We start from the raw sequence: 22963 nt of genomic DNA, 5'->3' as shown, positions 1-22963 counted from the left end.
AGTATGGACAGCACCCAAAGTCAGGGTTGAACCCGGGTCTCTGGCACTGCAAGGCAGTTGCTCACGGTTCCTTCCACATTTTCATCCATTTCCTCTCTTTATAATAACAGTAGTCCTTTGTCGGAGTGCCTTCATTTCCAACCATTTCCCACACACTGCCTCTCTTCTCTGTAAGTCATGCCATGTATTGAGTTTACACAAAGAAACAGTTTGGGTTAATGTTGATCAAAGAGGTGATTTTATCTTCATTTAAAAATACTTAATTTAGTTTTACAGCTAAATTCTCTTACCCTCATTTAACTTGCTAAATATGGAACCTTTAGTCTGCTGGTAACAGGTTAAAACTGGTTAATTGAGGTCAGGAGACACAAAGATAATGAAGCCTGGGGAAAGGTCTGTGGAGAGTCAGCTGGAAGCGTAACATATCTTTAGCACTATGTCATGTGACTTACTTACTTACTGCCCATTATGCTTCTGGCGTTTAAGGCAGCCATGAAGGTCCTCCGTCTCTGGTGGTGTTTCCTTCATCGTGTCAGTATCTTCTGTGTCATATGAGTACAGTGTCCATTGTTATGTAGACTTGTGGTCAAGGATAATGTTGATGGAGCTAAATAAATTGATTAAATTAATATTTAAGATAGATTCATAGTGAAGATATCTACAGTTTGTGTCTGTATCGTGAAGAAATCCAGCCTGGAGTTATAATGGATTCAAAATTTGTTCGCTACAAAACATCAGGGAAGGAGAGGTTTCCTGGATGGTTTGTTCCTGGGATATGCTTCATATTAAATATGGTAGAAATGGTTAGTCAAGAGGGACAGGAGGGCACAAGTAAGCAAGAAAGCAGATGTGAGGACCCAGAGGTAATGTTACAAAAGAGAAATGCGGATACTGTTCTCTGAAGCTATGAGCTTTAGATGAATGTGTTACTTCCCTGGTGCCAGGATCTAGAACTGCTATATGAGTTGCAAAGTGAGTAAGGAAACATTTGGTGGTTGTGGTTTTTGTGGGAACATAAATGACATAAATAAGTTAAAGGCAGAGGTCCTGCTGAAGGGAGAGGAGCGGGTAGGGTTCAAATTAAAAAGTACTATTTCAGGATTACCTACCGAGGCACCTACAAATTGCCACAATATAAGTAGCACCAAAGGAATGAATGGATGATTGAAAGTCTAGTGTAAAGGAAATGGATTTTGATTTATGGGACACAGGCATCTCTAATGGGAAAAGAGGAAGCTGTTTCATTGGCAAGGGCTTCACTTGAGTTGGACTGAGACCAACAAATAGCAAATTGAATAGTTGGAGCCGTAAGTAAGACTTCAAGCATATGTGTATATGTACGCACGAGCAAGTTAGATGTATTCTGGTGAGGGGAGGTTGAATATATATATTTAAGACAGGAAATAAGGGGATCAAAGTACATGGAGTAAGCATAAGAAGGTAGTATTGAGGTCAATCATCAACTGTGATCTTTGGAGAAGCCTAAAAGAACTATGTACTGCTGCTCAACAGGGGACAATTGAAGCTATTTCCTTGAGTGTTAAACATTAAAAGACCATAAAACATAGGAGCAAAATTAGGTGCTTCTGCCCATTGAGTCTACACCACGATTCTATCATTGCTGACTTATTATCCCTCTCAACCCCCTTATGCCTTCTCCCTGTAACCTTTGACACACATATCTATCAGCTTCCGCTTTAAATATACCCAATGACTTGGCCTCCACAGCCATCTGTGGCAATGATTCACCACCCTCTGGCGAAGGAAATTCCTCCTCATCTCTATTCTTAATGGACGTCCTTCTATTCTGACGCCGTGCACTCTGGTCAAAGACACCCCCACTATAGCAGGGGTCCCCAACCTTTTTTGCACCGCGGACCGGTTTATTGTGGACCAGCCAACTGGGGGGTGGGGGGGCGGGGGTAGGGTTGCCAATGGACAAGAGTAACCGTCAAATACGTTGTGTTTACCCCAGGAAGACTACCATGACCACGAAGCCTTGCGCGGGCACCAGTGCGCATATGTGTACATGCCGATTTTTTTCTACAAATCGTTTTTGCCCATTCTATCATTTCGGGGGGTGTTAATCACGACCGGAATATCGGTGATAAGTGGCTAATACACTCAATTTCGCTTCTAAAAGGGTTTATCTAACAAATTTAATATTAAACACACAGAGCATATTTCACACAGCGAATATAGTGATAAGTCAATTATGAGACAATGACCCACCACCGTGTTTTTAGTCATGGTGCATGTCATATGGTCTTACCTAAGCTCACGTTCTCCTATAAGAGCAATCCAGTAGCTTCACATATCCCGTTGCCAACCCGTGAGAGAGTAAAATCAAGAGAAATTTGACAGCCCTTTCCATCAGCAGTAACGATTCCCCACCCAGGGGGGTAGGTCTAACAGCCCATTACACCGGCAATAACCGTTCCCCACAGATAGTGGGTAGGGACCATCCATTTACTATGTGGACGTGACACGTAAAACCACGAAATGTGCACTTAATCACTCATTCGTAAGGCCAGTGGTGTTGTAGGGATGGGACTGGACTCTCTCACTGTGGTGTCTGAAAAGAGGATGCTGTCTAAGTTCCATGCTATCTTGGTCAATGTCTCCCATCCACTACATAATGTACTGGGTAGGCACAGGAGTACATTCAGCCAGAGACTCGTTCCACCGAGATACAGCACAGAGCGTCATAGGAAGTCATTCCTGCCTGTGGCCATCAAACTTCACGACTCCTCCCTTGGAGGGTCAGACACCCTGAGCCAATAGGCTGGTTCTGGACTTATTTCATAATTTACTGGTATAATTTACATATTATTATTTAACTATTTATGGTTCTATTACTATTTATTATTTATGGTGCAACTGTAACGAAAACCAATTTCCCCCGGGATCAATAAAGTACGACTATGACTATGACTCGCATCATAACATTTTAAGTAACGTTTGGATATTAAACACAGCACATATTTTCCCCGTATGAACATATAAAATCATTGCAACACACCAATATTGCTGAATCAGTAGGAGCCCTGGGCTTGTTTCCCTGCAATGAGACGGTGCCGTCGAGGGGTAATGGGAGACAGCGATACCTCGAAGGGGGTTCCTTATGTCCAGTCTATTCCGCAATTTAGTTTTCATTGCATTCATTGCAGAAAACCTCGCTTCGCAGAGATATGTTGGAAATGGAAGCAACGTTTTCAGTGCCTTCATGGCTATCTCAGGATATTTAGCCTGGACTTTGATCCGGAATGCCGACAGAGATGTTATGTCAAACATACTTTTCAGACCGCCGTCATTTGCAAGCTCGAGGAGTTGATCTCCTTCCCGCGCTGATATGGATGACGCGTGGGTAATGACCTCGCGTGCATTCAAGCTCAACAGTGGGCGTGACAGGGAATGAGGAAAGGTGCAGCTGACTCATATCGCCAAATCATATCGTTTCCTCGCGGCCCGATAGCACATGTTTTGCGGCCCGGTACTGGTCTGCAGCCCGGTGGTTGGGGACTGCTGTGCTATATAGGAAACATCCTCTCCACATCCACTCAATTTAGGGCTTTCAATATACAAAAGGTTTCAATGCAATCCCTCTCATTCATCTAAACATCAGTGAGTAAATGCCCAGAGCCATCAAGTGCTCCTCATACATTAACCTTTTCATTTTGGCAATCATTCTTGTCGATCACCTCTCCAATGCCAGCCCATTCTTTCTTAGGTAAGGGATTCAAAACTGCTCACAAAACTCCATGAGTGGTCTGACCAATACTTTATAAAACCTCAGCATTAACATCTTGCTTTTATATACTAGTCCTCTCAAAATGAATGCTGGCATTTGCCCTCCTCTCCACTGACTCAAATTTTAGAGAACCGTGCTCAAGGACTTATAAGTCCCTTTGCACCTCTGATTTCTGAATTTTCTCACCATTTACAAAATATTCTATACCTTTCTTCCTTTAAGAAGAGTGCATGACCATACACATCCCTACACTATGCTCCATCTGCCACTTCTTTGCCTATTCTCCTAATCTGTCTAAGTCCTTCCGCAGCCTCCCTGCTCCCTTAACAATACCTGCCCCGACACCTGTCTTTGTATCATCTGCAAACTTGGCCATAAAGCCGAGTCGTCCAAGTCATTGATATATAATGTGTAAAGAAGTAGCCCAGACATTGACCCCTGAAGAACACCACTAGTCACCAGCAGCCAACCAGAAAAGCCCCCTTTATCTTCACTCTTTGCTTTCTGCCAGTCAGCTAATCTTCCATCCATGCTAGAATTGTGACTGTAATACAGTATATTTTGTTGAGGAGCCCCATGTGCAGCACCTTGTCAAAGTCTTTTCAAAATCCAAGTAAACAACATTCATTGACTCTCCATTGTCTATTATTTGCTCAAAGAATTCCAGCAGATTTGTCAGGCAAGATTTCTTTTTTATGGAATGCATGCTGGGTTTGGCCTGTTTTATTATGTGCCTCAAAATACCTCAAAACCTCATCCTTAATAATAAGTCTATAAGACCATAATATATAGGAGCAGAAATAGGGTATTTAGCCCTCCAAGTCTGCTCACTAATCCATCATGGTTGATTTATTATCTTTCTCAACCCCGTTGTCCTGCCTTTTCCCTGTTACTTTTGATGCCCTGACTAATCAAGAATATATCACCTATGACTCTATGACTCTATCAAGCCCTACTTTAAATATACTCAATGACTTGGGCTCCTCAGCCATTTGTGGCAAATAAATTCCAGAGGTTCACTACCTGCTGGGTGAAGGAATTCCTCCTCATCCCTGCTCTAAATAGACATCGCTCTATTCTGAGGCTGTGCCTTCTAGTCCTAGACTCACCCACTATTGAAAACTTCCTCCCCAAAGGCACTCTATCCAGACCTTTCAATATTCAATAGGTTTCAATGAGATTTCCCCTCATTCTTCTAATCTCCAGTGAGTACAGGCTCAGAGCCATCAAACACTCTTCATATGTTAACCCTTTAATTCCTGCAGTCATTCTTGTCAAGCTCCTCTGAACTTTCTCCATTGCCATTACATCTTTTCTTAGGTAAGAGGCCCAGATCTGCTCACAATACTCCGAGTGTGATTTGACCAATGCCTTATAAAGCCTCAGCTTTACATCCTTGTAACAATGGCATGTAATAAGGATAATGTCACAATTGTAATGGGGCACTTCAATATGCAACGAGATTGGGAAAATCAAGTTGCTGTCAGATTGCGAGAGGGAATTTGTTGAATGCCTACAAAATAGCTTTTTAGAGCAGCTTGTGCTTGAGCTTACTTGGGGAAAGGCTATCTTAGATTGGGCATTGTGTAATAACCCAGATTTTATTAGTCAGCTTAACGTAAAGGAACCCTTAGGAGGCAGTGATCATAATATGATTCAATGCATACTGCAGCTTAAAAGGGAGAATCATAAGTCGCATGTATCAGTATCGCAATGGAATAAAGGGAATTACAGAGGCATGAGAAAGGAGCTTGCCCGGGTGGATTGGAGGAAGATACTAGTGGGGATGATGGCAGAGCAGAGGTGGCTGAAGTTTCTGGGAATATTTCACAAGGTGCAGGATAGATATGTCCCGCAGAAGAAGTTCTCAAATGGCAGGGCTAGGCAACCGTGGCTGAAACTTGAAGTAAAGGACTGCATAAAAAACAAGGAAAGGGCATATAAGGTAGCAAGAGTGAGTGGGAAGTTGGATGATAGGAAAGTTTTTAAAATCCAACAAAAAGCAACTGAAAAAGCTATAAGAAGGGAAAAGATGAAATATGAGGGGAAACTAGCTGATAATATAAAGCAAGTTACTAAAAGATTTTTCAGCTATATAAAGAGTAAAAGGGAGGTGAGAGTTGATATTGGACCACTGGAAAATGATGCTGGTGAGGTAGTAATGGAGGAAAAAGAAATGGCAGATGAACTTAATAAGTACTTTGCTTCAGTCTTTACTGTGGAAGACACTGGCTGTATGCCAGAGGCTAGTAAGAGTCAGAAGGACGAGTGAGTGCCATTGCTATTACAAAAGAAAAAGTGTGAAACAAACTCAAAGGTCTTAAGGTGGATAAGTCACCTGGGCCAGACGGACTATATCCCAGAGCCCTGAAAGAGGTTGCTGAGGAGATCATGGAGGCATTGTTCATGATCTTTCAAGAATCACATGATTCTGGCATGATCGCTGAGGGCTGGAAAATTGCAAATGCCATTCCACACTTTAAGAAAGGAGGAAGGCAAAAAAGAAGAAATTATAGGCCAGTTAGCTTAACCTCAGTGGTTGGGGAAGTGTTGGAGTCCATTATTAAGAACGAGGCTACATGGCACTTGGAGACCAATGATAAAATAAGTCAAAGTCAGAATGGAGTCTGTAAAGAGAAATCTTGTTAGAATTCTTCGACGAAATAACAAGCAGGTTGGACAAAGGAGAGGCGGTGGATGTCATTTACTTAGATTTTCAGAGTGCATTTCATAGGGTGCCTTGCAAGAAGTTCCTTAACATGTTAAGATCCTATTGCATTACAGGAAAGATACTGGCATGGACAGAGGAATTGCTGACAGGCAGGATGCAGTGAATGGGAATAAAGGGGGCTTTTTCTGGTTAGCTGCTAGTGACTACTCAGGGGCCAGTATTGGGACTGCTACTTTTCGCATTGTTTGTCAGTGGTTTACATAGTGGAATTAATGGCTCTGTGGCAAAGTTTTCAGATGATATGAATATGGGTAGAGGTGTAGGTAATGCTGAGGAAGCAATGCAATTGCAGTATGACAGACAAATTGGAAGAATGGGCAAAAAAGAGGCAGATGGAACACAGTGTTGGGAAATGTAAGATAATGCCTTTTGATGAAAGGAACAATTGTAGTGACTATTATCTAAATGTGGAGAAAATTCAAACATCTGAGGTGCAAAGGGACTTAGGAGCCCTTGTGCAAGACTCCCAGGAGGATAATTCACAGGTTGAATTTGTGGTAAAGAAGACAAATGCAATTTTGGCATTTATTTCAAGGAAATAGGATATAAAAGCAAGGAGGTAATGCAGCAGCTTTATAAGACACTAATCAGGCTGCACTTGGAGTTTTGTCAACAGTTTTGGGCCCCTTAATCCCAGAAAGGATGTGCTGTCATTGGAGAGAGTTCAGAGGAGGTTCACTAGGATGATTCCAGGAGTGAAGGGATTAACATATGAAGAGTGTCTGGCAGTTTTGGGCCTGTACTGGCTGGAATTTAGAAGCATCCATGGGGATCTCATTTAAACCTACCAAATGTTGAAGGGACTAGATAAGGTGGGTTTGGAAAGGATGTTTCCCGTAGTAGGGGTATCCAGAACTAGAGGGAACAGCCTCAAAATTGAGGGGCAACCAAATAGAACAGAAGTAAGAAGGAATATTTTTAGCTAAAGAGTGTTGAATATGTGGAATACGATGCAGAGTGTGCTGGAGGCCAAGTCTATGGGTATATTTCAAACGCAAGTTATAGATTCCTGATTGGTTGGGGCATCAAGGGATATGGTGAGAGGGCAGGTGTATGGGATTGAATGGAATCTAGGATCAGCCATGATGAAATGATGGAGTGGACTCGATGGGCTGAATGGCCTAATTCTGTTCCTATGTCTTATGGTCTTATCCTTGTTCTTATATTCTAGTCCTCATGAAATGAATGCTAATATTACATTGTGTTTGCCTTTCTTACCACGGACTCAAGCTGTGTATTAACCTTAAGGGAATCCTGCACAAGGACTCTCAATTCCCTTTGCACACCTTATTTCTGAATTTTCTCCCCATTTACAAAATTGTCTGTACTAATCTTCCCTCTGCCTAAGTGCATGACCATACACTTCCAAATGCTACATTCCATCTGCCATTTATTTGCTCATTCTCTAATCTGTCCAAGTCCTTCTGCAGACTCCCTGCTTCATCAACACTACTTGTCCCTTCAACTATCTTCATATCATCCACAAACTTGGCGACAAAGCCATCAATTCCGTCATCCAATTCTCAGCACCAACACTCGCAGAACACCACGAGTCACCCAGCAGCCAATGAGAAAAGGCCCCCTTTATTTCCCACTCTTAGCCTCCTGGAAGTCAGCCAATCTTCCATCTATTCTAGTATCTTTCCTGTCATACCATGGGCTCTTATCTTGTTAAGCAGTCTCATGTGTGGCGCCTTGTCAAAGGCCTTATGAAAACCCAAGAAAACAACATGCACTACTCTCCTTTGTCATTCTTGCCTGTTAATTCCACAAAGATTTCCATTTAAGAAAACTATGTTGACTTTGGCTTATTTTATCATGGTACTCCAAGTACTCTAAAACTCCATCCTTTGTAATGGACTGCAACATTTTCCCAAACACTGAAGTCAGGCTAACTGGCCTATAATTCCCTTTCTTTTGCCTTCTTTCTTAAAGAGTGGAGTGACATTTGCAATTTGCCAGTTCTCAAGAACTATTCTGAAATCTAGTGATTCTTTAAAAAAGATCGCTACTAATGCCTCCAGAATCTCGTCAACTACCACTGTCAGAAACCTAGGGTGTAATACATCTGGTCCAGGTGACTTATCTATCATCGGACCTTTCAGATTCCCAAGCACCTCTCCTTAGTAATAGCAACGACATTCATTCCTGCCCCTAACACTCTCCAATGTGTGATATATTGCAAGTGTCTTTCATAGCGAAGACTGCTGTAAAATACTTATTAAGTTCATCTGTTATTTCTTTGTTTCCCCCCCCCCCACCCATAATTTTCCAGTGGTCCAATATCCATTCTTGCCTCTAAAACTTTTTATATATTTGCAAAAACTTTTGGTATTCTCTTTTATATTATTCATTAGCTTACCTTCATATTCCATCTTTTCTCTCATTATGATGTTTTTTGCCTTCTTTTGGTTTTTAAATGCTTCCCAATCTGCAAACTTCATGCTAATTTTTGCTATATTATATCCCCTCTCTTTTGCTTTTAAGCTGTCTTTGACTTCCTTTGTCAGCCACAGTTGCCTCAGCCACCATTTAGAATATTTCTTCATCTTTGGAATGTATCTATCCCATGCCTTCCGTTCGAAGAAGGAGTCTGAGAGTCTGAGTGGGAGTGCCGAAAAAGAGATTTTTGAAATTTTCGTTATTTTTTTTCTCCAACGGCTTTCTGAGAGGCGGGACTGCGCAGGCGTGTGACGTCGGGCAGTGCAGCGCGGCAGATTTAAAAGGGCAGACATCCTGCTTCGGATTTGATTCGAAGAAGGAGTCTGAGAGTCTGAGTGGGAGTGCCGAAAAAGAGATTTTTGAAATTTTCGTTATTTTTTTTTCTCCAACGGCTTTCTGAGAGGCGGGACTGCGCAGGCGTGTGACGTAGGGCAGTGCAGCGCGGCAGATTTAAAAGGAACAGAGCCTCATAGAGCGGGCAGCGTAGTTTGCGGGCGGCGGAGTGAGCCGGGAGCAGAGTGAAGACTTAAGGGCTTCGGCTCACCGGGCTTAGGCGGAAGCGGGTGAGGCGAGGAAGGTTTGACATTCATTTTCTGTTGCTATTTGAGGAGAGGGGCATTATGACTGTGAGGGCAGTTTGCTGTTCTCGGTGTCGGATGTGGGAGGCCCTGGAGTCTCCAAGCCTCCCGGACGTCTACATCTGCGCCAAGTGCATCGAGATGCAGCTCCTAAGGGACCGCGTTACGGAACTGGAGCTGCAGCTCGATGACCTTCGTCTGGTCAGGGAGAGTGAGGAGGTGATAGAGAGGAGTGGAAGGCAGGTGGTCACGCCGGGGCCACGGGAGGCAGACAAGTGGGTCACGGTTAGGAGGGGGAAGGGGAAAAGGAAGGTGATGGGGAGTACCCCGGCGGCTGTGCCCCTTAACAACAGGTACTCCTGTTTGAGTACTGTTGGGGGGGACAGCTTACCCGGGGGAAGCGACAGTGGCCCTGCCTCCGGCACAGAGTCTGGCCCTGTAGCTCAGAAGGGTAGGGCAAGGAAGAGGAGGGCAGTTGTGATAGGGGACTCGATAGTAAGGGGGTCAGATAGGCGATTCTGTGGACGCAGTCCAGAGACTCGGATGGTAGTTTGCCTCCCTGGTGCCAGGGTCCGGGATATTTCTGATCGTGTCCAAGATATCCTGAAGTGGGAGGGTGAAGAGCCAGAGGTCCTGGTACATATAGGTACCAATGACATAGGTAGGAAAAGGGATGAGGTCCTGAAAGAAGAATATAGGGAGCTAGGAAGGGAGTTGAGAAAAAGGACCGCAAAGGTAGTAATCTCGGGATTACTGCCTGTGCCACGCGACAGTGAGAGTAGGAATGCGATGAGGTGGAGGATAAATGCGTGGCTGAGGGATTGGAGCAGGGGGCAGGGATTCAAGTTTTTGGATCATTGGGACCTCTTTTGGCGCAGGTGTGACCTGTACAAAAAGGACGGGTTACACTTAAATCCTCGGGGGACCAATATCCTGGCAGGGAGATTAGCGGGGGCTACTGAGGTGACTTTAAACTAGAATGGTTGGGGGGTGGGAATCAAATTAAAGCGGCTAGGTGTGAGGAGGTTAGTTCACAACAGAGGGATGGGAACCAGTGCAGAGAGACAGAGGGGTGTAAAGTGAGCGTAGAAGCAAAAAGTACAAAGGGGAAAAGTAAAAGTGGCAGGCCGACAAATCCAGGGCAAGCATTAAAAAGGGCTAAGAGAGTTGTAAAAGAGTGCCTGAAGGCTTTATGTGTCAATGCAAGGAGCATTCGTAATAAGGTGGATGAATTGAAAGTGCAGATTGTTATTAATGATTATGATATAGTTGGGATCACAGAGACATGGCTCCAGGGTGACCAGGGATGGGAGCTCAACGTTCAGGGATATTCAATATTCAGGAGGGATAGACACGAAGGAAGGGGAGGTGGGGTGGCGTTGCTGGTTAAAAAAGAGATTAACGCAATAGAAAGGAAGGACATAAGCCGGGAAGATGTGGAATCGATATGGGTAGAGCTGCGTAACACTAAGGGGCAGAAGACGCTGGTGGGAGTTGTGTACAGGCCACCTAACAGTAGTAGTGAGGTCGGAGATGGTATTAAACAGGAAATTAGAAATGTGTGCAATAAAGGAACAGCAGTTATAATGGGTGACTTCAATCTACATGTAGACTGGGTGAACCAAATTGGTAAAGGTGCTGAGGAAGAGGATTTCTTGGAATGTATGCGGGATGGTTTTTTGAACCAACATGTCGAGGAACCGACTAGAGAGCAGGCTATTCTGGACTGGGTTTTGAGCAATGAGGAAGGGTTAATTAGCGATCTTGTCGTGAGAGGCCCCTTGGGTAAGAGTGACCATAATATGGTGGAATTCTTCATTAACATGGAGAGTGACGTAGTTAATTCAGAAACAAAGGTTCTGAACTTAAAGAGGGGTAACTTTGAAGGTATGAGACATGAATTAGCTAAGATAGACTGGCAAATGACACTTCAAGGATTGACGGTGGATATGCAATGGCAGGCATTTAAAGGTTGCATGGATGAACTACAACAATTGTTCATCCCAGTTTGGCAAAAGAATAAATCAAGGAAGGTAGTGCACCCGTGGCTGACAAGAGAAATTAGGGATAGTATCAATTCCAAAGAAGTAGCATACAAATTAGCCGGAAAAAGCGGCACACCTGAGGACTGGGAGAAGTTCAGAGTCCAGCAGTGGAGGACAAAGGACTTAATTAGGAAAGGGAAAAAAGATTATGAGAGAAAACTGGCAGGGAACATAAAAACTGACTGTAAGAGCTTTTATAGATATGTGAAAAGGAAAAGATTGGTTAAGACAAATGTAGGTCCCCTACAGACAGAAACAGGTGAATTGATTATGGGGAGCAAGGACATGGCAGACCAATTGAATAATTACTTTGGTTCTGTCTTCACTAAGGAGGACATAAATAATCTTCCAGAAATAGTAAGGGACAGAGGGTCCAGTGAGATGGAGGAACTGAGCGAAATACATGTTAGTAGGGAAGTGGTGTTAGGTAAATTGAAGGGATTGAAGGCAGATAAATCCCCAGGGCCAGATGGTCTGCATCCCAGAGTGCTTAAGGAAGTGGCCCAAGAAATAGTGGATGCATTAGTGATAATTTTTCAAAACTCGTTAGATTCTGGACTAGTTCCTGAGGATTGGAGGGTGGCTAATGTAACCCCACTTTTTAAAAAAGGAGGGAGAGAGAAACCGGGGAATTATAGGCCGGTTAGCCTAACGTCGGTGGTGGGGAAACTGCTGGAGTCAGTTATCAAGGATGTGATAACAGCACATTTGGAAAGCGGTGAAATGATCGGACAAAGTCAGCATGGATTTGTGAAAGGAAAATCATGTCTGACGAATCTCATGGAATTTTTTGAGGATGTAACTAGTAGAGTGGATAGGGGAGAACCAGTGGATGTGGTATATTTGGATTTTCAAAAGGCTTTTGACAAGGTCCCACATAGGAGATTAGTGTGCAAACTTAAAGCACACGGTATTGGGGGTAAGGTATTGGTGTGGGTGGAGAATTGGTTAGCAGACAGGAAGCAAAGAGTGGGAATAAACGGGACCTTTTCAGAATGGCAGGCGGTGACTAGTGGGGTACCGCAAGGCTCAGTGCTGGGACCCCAGTTGTTTACAATATATATTAATGACTTGGATGAGGGAATTAAATGCAGCATCTCCAAGTTTGCGGATGACACGAAGCTGGGTGGCAGTGTTAGCAGTGAGGAGGATGCTAAGAGGATGCAGGGTGACTTGGATAGGTTAGGTGAGTGGGCAAACTCATGGCAGATGCAATTTAATGTGGATAAATGTGAAGTTATCCACTTTGGTGGCAAAAATAGGAAAACAGATTATTATCTGAATGGTGGCCGATTAGGAAAAGGGGAGGTGCAACGAGACCTGGGTGTCATTATACACCAGTCATTGAAAGTGGGCATGCAGGTACAGCAGGCGGTGAAAAAGGCGAACGGTATGCTGGCATTTATAGCGAGAGGATTCGAGTACAGGAGCAGGGAGGTACTACTGCAGTTGTACAAGGCCTTGGTGAGACCACACCTGGAGTATTGTGTGCAGTTTTGGTCCCCTAATCTGAGGAAAGACATCTTTGCCATAGAGGGAGTACAAAGAAGGTTCACCAGATTGATTCCTGGGATGGCAGGTCTTTCATATGAAGAAAGACTGGATGAACTGGGCTTGTACTCGTTGGAATTTAGAAGATTGAGGGGGGATCTGATTGAAACGTATAAGATCCTAAAGGGATTGGACAGGCTAGATGCAGGAAGATTGTTCCCGATGTTGGGGAGGTCTAGAACGAGGGGTCACAGTTTGAGGATAGAGGGGAAGCCTTTTAGGACCGAGGTTAGGAAAAACTTCTTCACACAGAGAGTGGTGAATCTGTGGAATTCTCTGCCACAGCAAACTGTTGAGGCCAGTTCATTAGCTATGTTTAAAAGGAAGTTAGATATGGCCCTTGTGGCTACAGGGGTCAGGGGGTATGGAGGGAAGGCTGGGTTCTGAGTTGGATGATCAGCCATGATCATAATAAATGGCGGTGCAGGCTCGAAGGGCCGAATGGCCTACTCCTGCACCTATTTTCTATGTTTCTATGTTTCTAAATATCCCCCAGAAACTTCAGCCATTGCTCTTCTGCTGTCATCCCTGCTAGTGCCCCCTTCCGATCAACGTTAGCCATGTCTCTGTAATTCCCTTTACTCAACTGTAATACTGATACTTCCGACTTTATCTTCCTTTCAAACTGTGGGGTAAATTCTATCATATTATGATCACTGCCTCTTAAGGGTTCCTTTACCTTAAGCTCCCTAATCAAATCTGGTTCATTACAGACCACTCAATCCAGAAGTGCCCTTCCCCTCGTGGGCTCAACCACAAGCTGCTCTACAAAGCCATCTTGTAGGCATTCAACAATTTCCCTCTCTTGGGATCCAGTGACAACCTGATTTTCCCAATCCACCTGCATTTTGAAATCTCTTATTGCTATCATAACATTGCCTTATTTACATGCCTTTTTTTTTATCTCCATTTGCAATTCGTATCCCACATCCTGTCTACTGTTTGGAGGCCTGTATATAACTTCCATCAGGGTCTCTTTAACCTTACAGTTTCTTTACTTTATCCAAAAGGATTCCGCATATTCTGATCCTATGTTTCTGAGGGTTTGATTTCATTTCTTTCCAACAGAGCCACCCCACCCCCCCTCTGCCTGTCCCTTTAATACAAGCTGCATCCTCTATCCTCCAACCTCTAACTGCACTTCAAGGTCATCTACCTTATTCTGCACACTATGTGCATTCAAATATAATACCTTCAGTGCCGAATTCATCACCCAGTTCAAATTTGCCCAGCATTACACTTCAACTCATTCCATTGATTGCAATTTTGCTCTGTCATCTGCTTGTCCTTCCTCGCAGTCTTATTACACACTGCATCTACTTGTACACCAGCTGCCCCATTCCCAACCCTATCATTCCAGTCCTCGTTCCCCAGCAAAATTAATTTAAACCATTCTAAACAGCTTCAGCAAACTATCCACAAGCATATTGGTAATCCGAGTATTCGGATGTAACTTGTCCATTTTTGTATAAGTCATACCTTCCCCAAAAGACATCCAAGTGATCTAGAAATCTGAAACCCTGTCCCCTTCTCCAAATCCTCAACCACACATTCTTGTAGGAGTGGTATTGAGGGGAGGGGGCAATTTTGTCAGCATATGTTGACTAGTAGGGTTAGACCTCAAACTGGTTGTCAAAACACGGGATAATTGGCATCCAGAGGAGTACAAGATCAGCAAATAATAAGGAAAAGTCACTAGATTCTCTGTAATGCCAATGTGAATGTTTTGAACTTCTGTATAATGGCTTGTAAAAAGCAGTTTCCCTATGTGCTGCCAGATGCATAGTTGAACTTTACATTGTCATCTGTTTACCAATATTCTGATTCTTAAATCAAAAATATTGTGACACTTTGAATGATACCCATTTCCCAAGTGAAGCTTTATTTCCGTGATTTCACTTTTGTGAGTGTTCTGCAAATACTGAAGGTTGTTCTAATGATGTGGAAAAGAATATTCATAAAGTGACAACATCATCATTCATTAATAGTTTGAAGAGTGGCTTTGTCGACTTCTTCAAAGTGATGAATTAACTCTTCTCGGGCTTCCAACCCTGATGCAGAGTTGGTCATAGAAATGTCAGTTATAATCGATACCTATACCCTGCTGGAAGCCCGAGAAGAGTTTCTTCCTCATATACACCAGGAAAGCATTAGATCCTTTTTCCTCTGCTGCTATGATTTCAACCCACATCCCAAAGATACGTGTCCACTGTAAATTACCCTAGTGTGCAGATGTTAACTATGAGCACAGTTGATGGGAATGCTGAAGAAGTAAAATGAGATTAGTGTAAATGGTCAGCACAAACATATAAGCTGAAGAACCTAAAGTAAGACCATGCCTTCCGGTTCTGGACTCTCTGAAAGAGGAAACTTCCTCGCAGCATTTTCCCATTCTAGCTCCCTAAGAACCTTAAGCCCACTGTAGAGTAGAGTAAAGCTACTAGGACTTAATGTTTCAATCCCTATGGTAAGTCAGCACTCTCGATGTTGGCAGTGGGCTTGGAGTGGTGACAAGGAGGCAGGGTCATCGGGGTCATCAGGTGGGCAACCTCCTTCCTTGACGTTTCGTTGGTAAGCCCACAATGTCTACAGAGGGCTCAACGGTGTTACCTGGTGTCCCAGATACACCCCCCTCAGTTCCATACCCTCCTGTCTTCATCTTGCAGCCCAGTTGTTGTCTTTCCTTTTAATCCAAATCCAATTGCTGCTTTCTTCTGCTGCATTTGACAAGGACTTGATTGCTTGTTGGAGGGAGTGACTCCTCACCCCCATCTTCCTCAATAGACTGGTCATAGATGTAGCAACGAATCCCCTGCATCCCACTTCTACAGGGAAAATCTTGGTCTTCCAGCCATTCTGGGCAGCTTCAGTTGCCGGTTCAGAGTACTTGGTCTTTTTCCTTTCATAAGCTTCTTCGACACCATCTTCCCATGGTACTGTCAATTCCACAACATCTGCCAGCTTGGCTGGTGTGGACCACAGGACCATGTCTGGCCGGAGTGTTGTAGCTGCAATGTCTGGGGGAAACACAAGCTTTTTTTTCCAAGTCCACGTCCATTTTCCAATCCCCAGCAACCTGCAGAATGCTTACATCTTTTTGATGTTATATGGTGCTCTGGAGGTTGGCCTGCTGGTACAAATCGTTGCTTCCTTGACAAATTAAAAATCTATGAATCAGCTAAGGCAAATTGATTGTTCTGAATACTTGTTTATCCCTAGAAAATTAATCAATTTTTCTTTGGATCCATTGAAACAATTGCATTTTGGTTTTGTTAATTTTGTTTTTGATTTGATGCCCTTTGTATGTTGTTATACTGTCGAGGCCGACTGTAGGAGCAAAGGCAAATGAGATGAAGTACGTCCCTCTGGAAATTCATCTCTAACAATAGTGAGAAACCTTCTATACACCACTGACTGCTTGATGTGAGGTCCACTGAATTCTGCCAGTAGAATTTGCAGTTCTGTTCTACAGGACATTTGGTGCTAATGACAAATTTCTTGGTAATCATCTTAGAAATGGTGGTGAATGTTAATAAGATGGTTAATAAAAGCATGAACTGATCTGGACAATAAAGAACTATATATTTTTTAAATAGTGTTAGATCTTTATAAGTGATTGCTCAGGCCAGGAGTACTCTGGATGGTTCTGACCAACAAGATTTAATAAAGAAATAAAGGCTATCGAAAAAAAATGAAATATTTACTAGGATGTTATGCAAGTTTAGGGACCTGAAGAGGCTGTTGTTTTCCTTCTAGAGAGAAAATTAATAGTTTGAATTGATGGTTTTTGCAATGACGGAGGATGTTTATTGAGTGAGAACTTACTGGTGAGAGGGTTAAAATCTGTGAGACATAGATTTAATTTCAAAGGAAAATAGAGGAAGTGAAATGTTTTACTTCAGATAATATTGGGATTGTAATGTTCAAGCTGAATAAGATGTTGAATCCAGGATCCAGGAAGGGAACTAGGCAGCTAGGCCAGATAAACAAAATGTTGTTTACCGAGAAAAGACTGGGATCTGGGACTAACTAGACTTGAACTATTAAAGAGAATAGCATTTTGAAAATTACATATCACTGTAGTCTTAGAATATTTTATTTGTTGTATTTTGCTGTCATTCTAATTAAATGGTGTACTGTATTTAATAGGTGAAATTAACAAGTATCCACCTCCAGCTCTAAAGATGAAATGCAAAGGAAAAATTTCTCAAAATGCAGAAGAAAAGAAGACATTTCCCGAATCACGGTATGTTTTGTAACAATTATGGTCAAATTCTGTAACAATTATGATCAATTTCTGATCACAGAATGGAGTTTGCCTTTGATAATTAATGTATCAACTTCTTCAATACAGAGTGAAAACTGTGGAAAATTTTGAAGAACAAAAAGATGATATCGGCAGCTATGGTAGGTACAGATGAAAAATACTTTCTTGAAGGATTTCAATGGGGAATGGTTTTGGAAAGTTATTGGACAAACGGATTGGTTTGAGACTAAGTAGATATGCCACTCATACCTATTTCTGTAGTCTGATTTCCACTGCCATTGCCAAGCATTTATTTCAAGGGGAATAGAATATAAAAGCAAGGAGATACTGCTGAGGGTTTATAAGACAATAGTCAAGCCACACTTGGAGTATTATCAATAGCCTTGGATCCCATAGCTCAAAAAGGATGTGTTTTCATTGGAGAGCAACCAGAAGAGGTTCAGGAGGATGATTGCAGGAATGAAAGAGTTAACATATGGGGAGCGTTTGGTAGCTTTGGGCCTGTACTCACTGGTATTCAGAAGAATGTGGGAAGATCTCATCGAAACCTACCAAATGTTGAAAGGACTAGATAGGGTGATTGTGGAGAGGAGGAATATCCAGAACTACAGGTCACACACTCAAAATTGAGGGGCGGCTTTTTAGAATAGGGGTAAGGAGGATTTTTTTAGCTAGAGAGTAGTGAATCTATGGAATGCTCGGCCACAAACTACGGTGGAGGCCAAGTCCATGGGCATATTTAAGATGGAAGCTGATAGTTTCCCGATTGGCCGATTGGCCAAAGGATATGGCAAGATGGCGGGTGTATGGGGTTGAGTGGGATCTGGGATCAGCCATGATGCAATGGTGGAGCAGACTCGATGGACTGAATGGCTTAATTCTGCTCCTATGTCTTGTGGTCTTAAGTGTCAACAAGGAGCTCAGTGATGTCCATCATACTTTTGGAGAATGGAGCAGGACATAGGTGTAAGATCACATATTGGAAAAGAGAAGGGGGCCATGGCAACTCACGTCCAAGCATTATTAGTGAAGTCTGGAAGAGTATTCCTTCTCCTCCTGGCCCTGTAAATCTTCTTCTCTAACATGATTTATTGAGCGCATCTTCTAATTTGGCCAAACCTGGTTCGAGGCTTCCAGTGATGTTAAAGACCTATATGCTTGTCTCAGTGAAGTACCTGATGGATTGGAGAACTCCTTCCAACCTCGAAAAGAGCCAGATTAAATGGAGGCTGGATGGAATAAAGCTGAAATGGGGCAGGAAGGTAAATTTAACTACTTGGTCATCCCATTTATAGAGAAGAATATAATTGCTTCCCAAATGTTGTGTAAGTATTTAATAATCTTTGAAAATTATAGAGGATATGTGCATTACCGTTTTCCCTTTCATGTGAAGAGTGGGATGTAAAGGATTTCCTTCCCTTTTTATTGGCTCTCAAATTGGTCTTGGCTGTACTGCTCATGTTCTTACTCCTGCTAGCCAATCATACACAATTCCTCCTGATGCTGGCCAGCAGCTTGATCTGAAAAATTGAAATAACGCTCAGGCAACAAATGCCACTTCTGCTCCCTGCTTGCTTCATCCATCTTTGTTCTTGAGTTAAAGATCTAGTGTTTATTAACTAAATGTTATTTCTTACGTGAGTTTATGTTCATAGCCATAAAAGGAAAATGACAAAGGATTAGCAAATAAAAGAAATGTATTGGAAAGGTGGGAGCATTGGTATGAGCTTTCAGTTCCTCATTTGGTAAGACTGCATTGACTAGGGCTAAAGAACTGAAAGAGGTCCTGTTTCCATAAATCCAAGAGGAAGTGAGGGGAAGAAAACCCTTAAAAGGGAAAGAAAAATCTTGTTTCATGGGCCATGGCCAAAACTAAGATATGTCTGTGTCAGAACGCCAGACTGGGGTTGGTGGGGGAGGGGGAGGTGTTGGAAAGAAAGTGGCCTTTTCTTTCTACTTGCACAATGTGGGACCTTACTCATTTCCCTGAGCTGAAGGCCAATTGCACCAGGCATCTCAGGGAGTGATAAAAGGAGAGGAAAGCATCTGTAAAACTCCTTGGGGAGGGCTCAGCTCCTACCAACACTTGCTTATAGCCAGCAGGAAATCAATTGCTTTTTGCAGTTGGGAATTGGACCTCAAGATGGGGAGCTGATGGTAGCCCAAGCTAATTGAGCTTCAGCCCTCATTAATCCCATGTCTTTCACTGCTGCTTGTATTTTGATCTTCTACAAGTCCTGACCAAAAGATGATATTTAAAAATGCTATATGAAGTATTTGGAGGAAATTCAAAGCATTTTTACATATCCTATTCTGCTTCTCATATTTTCATTCAAATATTCCTGCTCATTTCAATCAGCTTAGTGAAAAGCTTCTGGTCAATGGAAGTAAATCTTTCATAATAAAAAATCAAACTGTTGGAGGAAGTCAGGAAGCATCTGTGGTGGCAAAGGGACAGTCAGTGCTTCTGGTCAAGTCGTTACATCAGGTGCTGACATAGGATCTCAGCACAAAATGTCAACAACCTCCTTGCCATCACCCATGCTGGTTGGCTCACTTTGTCCCTCCATTGGTTTGTTCTTCGCTCCAGGTTCCAGCACCTGTAGTCTTGTATGGCTCCGTATACAATACATTCCATAAACTGTTTCATTCTTTTCAATTCCAGATGTTTGCGGATTGAATCGTGATTCAGGGGATTGCTACAATTATGCCTTAAAATGGTACTTTGACAAAACATCACAGATCTGCAAACGGTTCTGGTACAGTGGTTGTAAAGGAAATGGAAATAGATTTGACACAAAGGAGGAATGTGAAACCTTGTGCTTGAAATCTCCCTCCTAAATGCTGTAGTAGGGTTGATTTTAGATACATACTCAATGGCAACAAGCTTGAAATTCACATGTGCCATGCTATTTTCTATATACATATGTATTATCTTATTCATATTAGAATCTTACTTATAGTCAAAAAACAGGATTATCCCAATTACATTCTTCCTGAAAACGGGGAAGCTTACAATGGATAGGACATCTTTTTTTTTCCAGTGGATTTTCCTTTGCAAACGTAAAAGAACAGATAAATGGCAAAAGGATCATCCAGAAGTAAATAAGCAAATAGGTTCCGTGATTTTTTTTTTTTGTTTACAAGCTTGCAATCAAGCAAGGCAAAATTAAAGCATCCTTTCCTGGTCTCCCAGAAAAGCTCCCGGATGTAGGCAAGGCTCTGCACTTTGGAGCAGGAAGGCAAAACACAGGCGAGGACCACCATGCAGTGCAAGAGCTAGAATCCTGAAAGCATTGATCCTCCAGGAGTATGTGTATCTCAGAATCAGGTTTAACGTCACCGGCATACAGTATGTTGTGAAATCTGATTTGCAGCAGTAATATATTGCAATACATAATAATAAAGCTATAAATTGCAATATGTATACAGTATATAAATAAAAAATAATTAAATAGTTCACACAGAGAGAGGTAAAAATACTGAGGTAGTGTTCATGGGTTTACTGTCACCTTAGAAATCTGACGGCAGACGGGAAGAAGCTGTTCCTGAAACATTAAGTTTATGTTTTCAGGCTCCTGTACCTTCTCCTTGATGATAGCAATGAGAAGAGGACATGACCTGGGTGACTGGGGTTCTTAATGATAGATACCTGTGGGTTCTCTCTTCATAACTGCTAGTTTCAAAGATAAAACCTTTGGTAGCCCACAGATCAAGAAACTCAGGAAACTGAAGGGTTCATCTAAATATCACAGATGAGCCTGTTGCTGTAGTAAAGAAGCAAAAATTTTGTACTGTTTCTAGAGACAAATTCATACTTGGAAGCTACTAGTAAAGTATTGGAACCCAAATGAGAATTATTTGAGAAATCTTCATCTAGCGTAAATGCCTAATATTTTTGACAGTCATTACAATCAATTTCTATTTCAATCTGTTGCCATACATACAATTAAAATGAAAATCTTCCAGTCATTTAATCACTTGTGTAGGTTGTTTTTGATGATCTGTTTTAATGTACTAAAATGCTTAATTTAATATTAAATAGGTAGTGGTTCAAACATTTAAAACTTAGGTTATTTTATGTATAAGATTCTGTATGGTGCTGTTTCATGTACAAAATGTGTTGGTGAATTAGTTGTACATTTATCAACATTCAATTGTATATGGATATAGAAAATATTTGCAAAGGAAATTTTAAACATAAAATCAATACTTGGAGTAATTAAAAGGTCAGTTAGGGATTCTAATTCAACTAGACAAGATTTTATTTCTGATGTTGAGTTCTGGTGAGCTTTCACATTCAGCTGTTTCTCACAGGAATATACATTTGTAAAACTTGAAGAGCTCAACAAGTCATATGTATGCCACTTTGATAATTGTTCCCTTATTGACCAGTACCAGGCAGTAATTATTTTTGGTGCAAATGCACATTGTAAAATTATTGCTGTCGTTGCTAGAACTGAAGATGATTATTTTTCTGTATATTCCAGGTATATTTGTTACAAGGGAAATATTATTGTTCTTTGCTCAGGGTAGGGAATGTGGTTATTTGTATGTTTGCTTGTTTGTCTTTCTAAAGATCCTGCTACATGTGGTACTATTGTGCCAAAAGAATAACTCGATGACTTCAGTGAATTTCCTGTTTACTGATGAGAAATTTATGGTTGTATGATATAATAATAATTACTAGTCTTTCAATAAAAACCATATTATAAAAATAATTCTTGTTTTGTTTGTATGCAGTAGGACTTATAGATCACATTTATAGGTCCACATTCTTTGATTTGAGTTTTCCAGCCGATACCAGAGTTGACATGGGCTGTGAGAGGTCACTTATTAAAGATAAAAGAGTAGCTTTATTTGTCACATGTACATCGAAACATACTGTGAAATGTGTCATTTGCGTCATTGACCAACACAGGTGGCGGCAACCTGCAAGGGTCACCATGCTTCTGGCACCAACATAGCATGTCCACAACTAAGCCCGAAACATCCATCTTTAGGGAGGAAACTGGAGCATTTGGCAACCCTCGCCATCAACCCTTACAGACAGCAGCGGGACTTGAACCCTGATCTTCGAATCACCGGTGCGGTAAAAGCATGTGCTAGCTTGCACTAAAACTATACTGCCAATAAGAGTAGATTTTGTCTTAAGAAGAAAACTCTTTTGATGGCAGTGAAGTCATCAAAACCACAATTGTAAGGCTGAAGTACATCCCTGTTGAGGGCAGTACATATTTAGATTCTTGGTGTCATCAATCCTACAAGTGAATTATCTTTCTGGCTCAGGATCAGAAACCTGAACCTATGTATTTTGCCTTATAGTGTACAGATGAATCATTTTAAACAAGGCAGTAGAAAAACTTGCAAAAATGAGGAGCATAGTTGCCGTGGTTTTCTTGAAGGCTCTGGTACCTTCCCACTGGGACTATGTGGAATCCTGACCATTTATACAAACTGAAATGTTGACTATTGTGGACTTTTGTAATTAATAGACTGGAATAAAATATATAATTTCACCACTCAGTTTGGAGATTTATGCATTCACTTCGATCCAGCATTGACCATTGGAAGAGCCATTTTTCATTAAGTCATGAA

General features: G+C 42.0%; 1 protein-coding gene across 2 annotated transcripts in view; it reads left to right on the top strand.

The window, feature by feature from the left end:
• Nucleotides 1-22087, top strand: part of LOC134357971 (collagen alpha-6(VI) chain-like) — a 157273-nt gene extending 135186 nt beyond the window's left edge. For both annotated transcript variants that reach the window (XM_063069798.1, XM_063069799.1), the window contains exons 36-38: nt 17248-17344; nt 17453-17505; nt 20031-22087. In XM_063069798.1, coding sequence (XP_062925868.1) covers nt 17248-17344; nt 17453-17505; nt 20031-20206 — 326 coding nt within the window. In that variant the 3' untranslated portion in view covers nt 20207-22087. The remainder of the gene's footprint in view (nt 1-17247; nt 17345-17452; nt 17506-20030) is intronic.
• Nucleotides 22088-22963: the final 876 nt, after the last annotated feature.

This window comes from Mobula hypostoma, chromosome 17 (assembly GCF_963921235.1).
Source record: "Mobula hypostoma chromosome 17, sMobHyp1.1, whole genome shotgun sequence".
Taxonomy (NCBI): domain Eukaryota; kingdom Metazoa; phylum Chordata; class Chondrichthyes; order Myliobatiformes; family Myliobatidae; genus Mobula; species Mobula hypostoma.
This window is presented reverse-complemented; position numbering and strand designations above follow the sequence as displayed.